This window comes from Sinocyclocheilus rhinocerous, unplaced genomic scaffold (genome assembly GCF_001515625.1).
Source record: "Sinocyclocheilus rhinocerous isolate Xijiao unplaced genomic scaffold, SAMN03320098_v1.1 scaffold860, whole genome shotgun sequence".
Lineage (NCBI taxonomy): Eukaryota > Metazoa > Chordata > Actinopteri > Cypriniformes > Cyprinidae > Sinocyclocheilus > Sinocyclocheilus rhinocerous.
Genome location: NW_015638565.1, coordinates 1,116,698 through 1,121,532, shown reverse-complemented (window position 1 = coordinate 1,121,532; position 4,835 = coordinate 1,116,698). Strand labels below are relative to the sequence as shown.

Below are 4,835 nucleotides of genomic sequence, written 5' to 3'. Positions count from 1 at the left end.
GTAGGTATGTGGGGGCGTGTTCGAACGAGCCGTTTTAGGTAGGTGTGGCTGACTCTTAACTTTTATAAAGAATATCTCTTTGGATTTGAGACTTTAGTCTTTGCAACTTTACAGATCTTCTTTATGCACCAAGAGCTTGTAACACTCCAAAGAGAAAGGAAAAATTGAAATCGCATCATATGACCCCTTTAAAATTCTCAGTTCAGTTCTTAATGCTTTTTATGTACTAGCTGAATAATTCATTTGAAGAAGATTTGTTGGTATTGTAAGATAAGTGCTGTTTCATTGACAAAGAAACTGTGTAAACATCAAATGAACACGAATTTAGACTGAATGAAACAACCAAAAGAGATGGCAGCCGCTACATAACTACCTCTAATCAACAGTAGAGTTAGCGTAGCGTTGATAACTATTGATCTTAACATAGCTTTCGTATGTTGCCGCTGTCCCCGTGGCCTGCCTTTAAGCACAGAGCTCATGTTTGTGGCTGTTTATCATCCTCGTGCTTGTCGGGTAATCCTGACTTGCTGTGTTCGTTTCCCCCTTTCCTTTGCACTGGGCGCACGAGCAGTGAACGGTGGCTGGTCCACATGGGCCACATGGTCGACCTGCAGTGCTGTCTGTGGTCGGGGGTGGCAGAAGAGGAGCCGGAGTTGCACCAACCCCACTCCCCTGAACGGCGGGACGTCCTGCGAGGGCCAGAGCGTCCAGAAAAGTGCCTGCACTGCCACTTGTCCAGGTAACGTCCACCGGGCGTCGCTCACTGCAAAGTAGAGCTGGTTTGGCATTAGTGCACATACCCTTGCACGGTCCCATAGCACCAATAGGACAGCCAGCTTGATTGGCATTAGCTTTTTTGTGCTTAAGCAAAACATTTTCATGTTTTTTTTTCTTTTGAATTATTCATAGCTAAACCAGTGTGTCCATTCCGCCCATCATATTTCTTTCAGATTTTGCGTGCTGTGTGCTGCTTTCGCTTTTGCTGCATGAGGTCTTTTTCTGTTCAGTTGTAAGCAGGGTCCAAAATTAACTTGTCTGTTTTTGCAGTTTTTTCCCCCCTTACGTTTATTGTCATGTAGTTTATCACATTTGTCCCCAGATGTAAATAGACTTTTACTATTCAGAATTGAGTTAAGAATGTCTTTACCGAATCAAAATTGCAATTCAATTCTAAAATTTGAATTAAGATAGCAAACAGGATGCAGAATTGCAATTCAAATTTAAATGTACACAACTGTTTAAAAGTTTGGGGTTGGTAATGTTTTTTTTTTAAGAAGTCTCTTATGTTCTCCAAGGCTGCATTTATTTGATCAAAAAATACAATAAAACAGTAATATTGTGAAATATTATTTGGAATATAAAATAACTGTTTTCTATTTTAATATATTTTAAAATATAATTTATTTCTGTGATGGGAAAGCTGAATTTTCAGCAGCTGTTGCTCCAGTCCTCAGTGTCACATGACCCTTCAGAAATCATTTTAATATGCTTCTCAAGATACAAGCTTTTTTTGATCAATAATTACAACTTACATATATATATATATATATACATATATATATATATATTGTATGTATATAGCTTATACAGTATATATTACAGCTTTTTCTACTTAAACATATTTTCACTATACTTTTTGAATGTTTTATAATACACTTAAAAATGCTGTACTTTTATACTTTAATATAATACAATTTTTTTTATGTTTTATAGTATATGTTATATTAGGAATAAAATGTAGTGTATTTTAAACGTTTTATACTTAATATAGTTTTTAGTGTTTTATAGTATATTTTATACTATATATATATATATATATATATATATATTGTGTGTGTGTGTGTGTGTATGTATATAGCAATTTAATGCATCCTTGCTGAATAAAAATATTAATTTCTTTAAAAAAAAAAAACATACATACCCAAACTTTTTTAAATGTAATTAGTGCAATTAACAAAATTTTAATGTTGTTTAAACATCATTTAAAAAAACAGTATCAAGGAGTGAAATTTAATAAGACGCCACCTTTACACTGCTCTGTAAGTAACATGCTCTCAAAATATGACGTTTTTGATGAGCAAAAATACAAAGCATGGGGGAATGCTTCTGACAGAGCTCTGCGGGGATGGATTTCACATGATTACGACTTAAATAGCATTTCTGTTGGGGAGAAGATAGACGGAGAAGGAAATATAGGCATGAACACTGTTAAAGAGAGACACTGGAAGTAGAATTTTTTTAGGAAAGCAGTGATGAGTAGTAGAGAGTACACTGTAAAAAATTATTCCGTAAAATCTACTGTAAAAAAAAATATGATTGCAACGTTTTAGGTTTTACAGAGTTGAACTTAAATGTATGGTAAAAAAAAAGTGTATATTTCATTAACTGATATAATTGTAATATTCCATGCAATGTAATAAAATATATTTTCTAATTGTATAATATACTGATAACCGCCGTAATAATTCAAGTGGTAAAAGAGAATTACATTTCATCAAGTAGCTGTTTTTTTTTTACTGTAAATTGTAAGATGACTGTTCAAACTGTTCATTAAACAGTCATTTACTGTGAAATTGCATAAAATATCATGTTAGATAGTTTTTCACTGTATATATTAAGTTTTTACTGTAGGTTTTTTTACCGTTAAAATTAGAAATCTTTTTCTAGTGTACAACAGTTATTTGGAAAATTGATTTATCTATCAATCTTTTTTTTTTCTTTATTCAGATACTTTTCATTCAAACAAAGTGCAAATAGACGTTTATGTAACAGATAATTTCCGATTGTATGTGCCTCATTTGAAGCCGTTGTAAAATGGCATTCTATAATTCTGTAATATATTCTATAAAAGTCACTTTTGCTTTGAAACCATAAGAAAGTTAACAATTTCATCTGAAATAATTGTTTATTCTGATAATTATCATGAATAAATGTAACCTGTTATTGAAGATCGGTTTTCAGTCCTGCTTCTCCGCTGAATACATTCTAATTGGTTCTGATTGTTTTGCGTCACACCTCGGTTTTGTGTTCAGTGCAGACAGATAACTTGCTTGTTACTGGAAACTTAATACAGAGAGAGGGAGGCTGAAAAATCAAATCTGGGGGAAAAAAAATAAACGGAAAAAAGATGGTTCACAGTGGTGGCCAGTGCAGGGTTTATGGTACGGGTCATGCTGCGCGAGCGAGTTGAACGTTGTTCCCATGGTGGCTTTATTCCCCTCATGTTTCTCACACTCCGACTGATTAATCCTGACATGGGTGGCAGTGAGGGAGCTGTGGTGTCCTGGCCAAAGATGACTTAGTTGTGTTCCCAATCAAAAAACGGCATCTGCCTGCTTTAGTGTGCTCACCAGAGGACCCCAAATCCTGTCAGCAAGAGAAAAGGAAAAGGAGAGAGAGTGACCATCCTGTTCCATTTATCACCATACAAAGACACACACAGACAACTGCAGGCCCTAAAAATTACATCTGAGACTTCATCCCGATTTATCAAAACGTGACTTCTGACTGCAGGAGGTATAAATCATCATTTACTGACTTGCTGCAGGTAGAGGCAGCGTGTTCCCAGAGCACAGTCAGACAGCAGGAGACAGAAAGAGAAACAGCAGAGCTTTGATAAACGACTCTGTATGTGAACATAGTCCATCGCCGCTGTTCTACTGATCCTCAGGACAGGGTGACTTTAAAGGACGTGACGTGATTCATTGTGTAATGCGGCAAGTGTGTGATGCCTTGTGAATGCTGATGAATTATTTTTGTAATGCGAATACGCTGGAATAATGTTTCCAAGGTGCTCAAAATGTTATCCTCAGTACCAAGCCTGCAAAATCAATTGAAATAAAATAATGTGATTACTATTAACCGCATAAACAACATTAGGCTGTGAATGTAAATGTAAATGCATATGAAGAGTTCATTTGCAAAAACCGATAACGATTTTTTTTCAGAAATCACGTTTTTTTATTGCGCATTCCAAGTAATATCAATCAAACTGCAGTTGCTTCTGTTCAAAAACAACAAGGGCGCTTGTCGGCTTCTGCAGTAAAACGTGAACTCGCGATGCCTTGAAAGTGGACAAAACCGGCATTTTTGACCAAACGTGTTTAGGGTTAAGATCGCGCTATATGTGGAGAATAATGCACGGCAATCAGCTCTTTTTTTTTTAAAGTGGCGTTTATCGGTTTTTGCAAATAAACTCTTCATATGATAGTGAAATATATATAGTGTTGTGACATACTCTAACAGTGTAACAGTTTTCATTCTTGGATTATTATTATTATTATTATTGAATCTTAAGAAGTTGTTCAGTAAGACAATTTAAATGGGTTTTAGAAATTAAATTAAATTTAAATGTACATTAATTACTATATGATTCAATGTTCTTATTCTTATTATTCAATGTAATTTCAATATACAATATAATTACACTTTTCAGAGAATGAAAATTGGACTGAAACAATATCATAACTAAAATAGATCAAAAAGAGATTTAGAGGAAAAAAAAGTACACTTTCAAGTCCAAGGACAGTGTGAATGCAAAGAGAGCCTTTGAAGTGTAAGTCTTTCTATTGGCAGCAGAGCACAACCTTATTAGGAATTTTGGTGTTTTTTTGCACACCCTGTTCAGTATGTTTAATTATGGATTTAATGTATTTTTGTACATTTAGCCGTGATATCTTAGCAGCAGAAATAATAAATGTTAAATGTTTTTCAAATTGCAGTTTAAATTACTGTTGCATTATTTGTCCATATAATCCCAAAAACAAACTGTACAGTTCAGTTCTGAACCTGAGGACTCCTCTTCATGATGTGCTGGCTTACTGTTTCTTCCTCTC

At 34.6% G+C, this 4,835-nt stretch overlaps 1 protein-coding gene across 1 annotated transcript in view; it reads left to right on the top strand.

The window, feature by feature from the left end:
- The window catches only part of LOC107749777 (netrin receptor UNC5A-like), a 55,976-nt gene that overhangs the window by 6,927 nt on the left and 44,214 nt on the right, over window positions 1-4,835 (top strand). Inside the window, exon 4 of the mRNA XM_016564952.1 lies at window positions 572-739. Coding sequence (XP_016420438.1) covers window positions 572-739 — 168 coding nt within the window. The remainder of the gene's footprint in view (window positions 1-571; window positions 740-4,835) is intronic.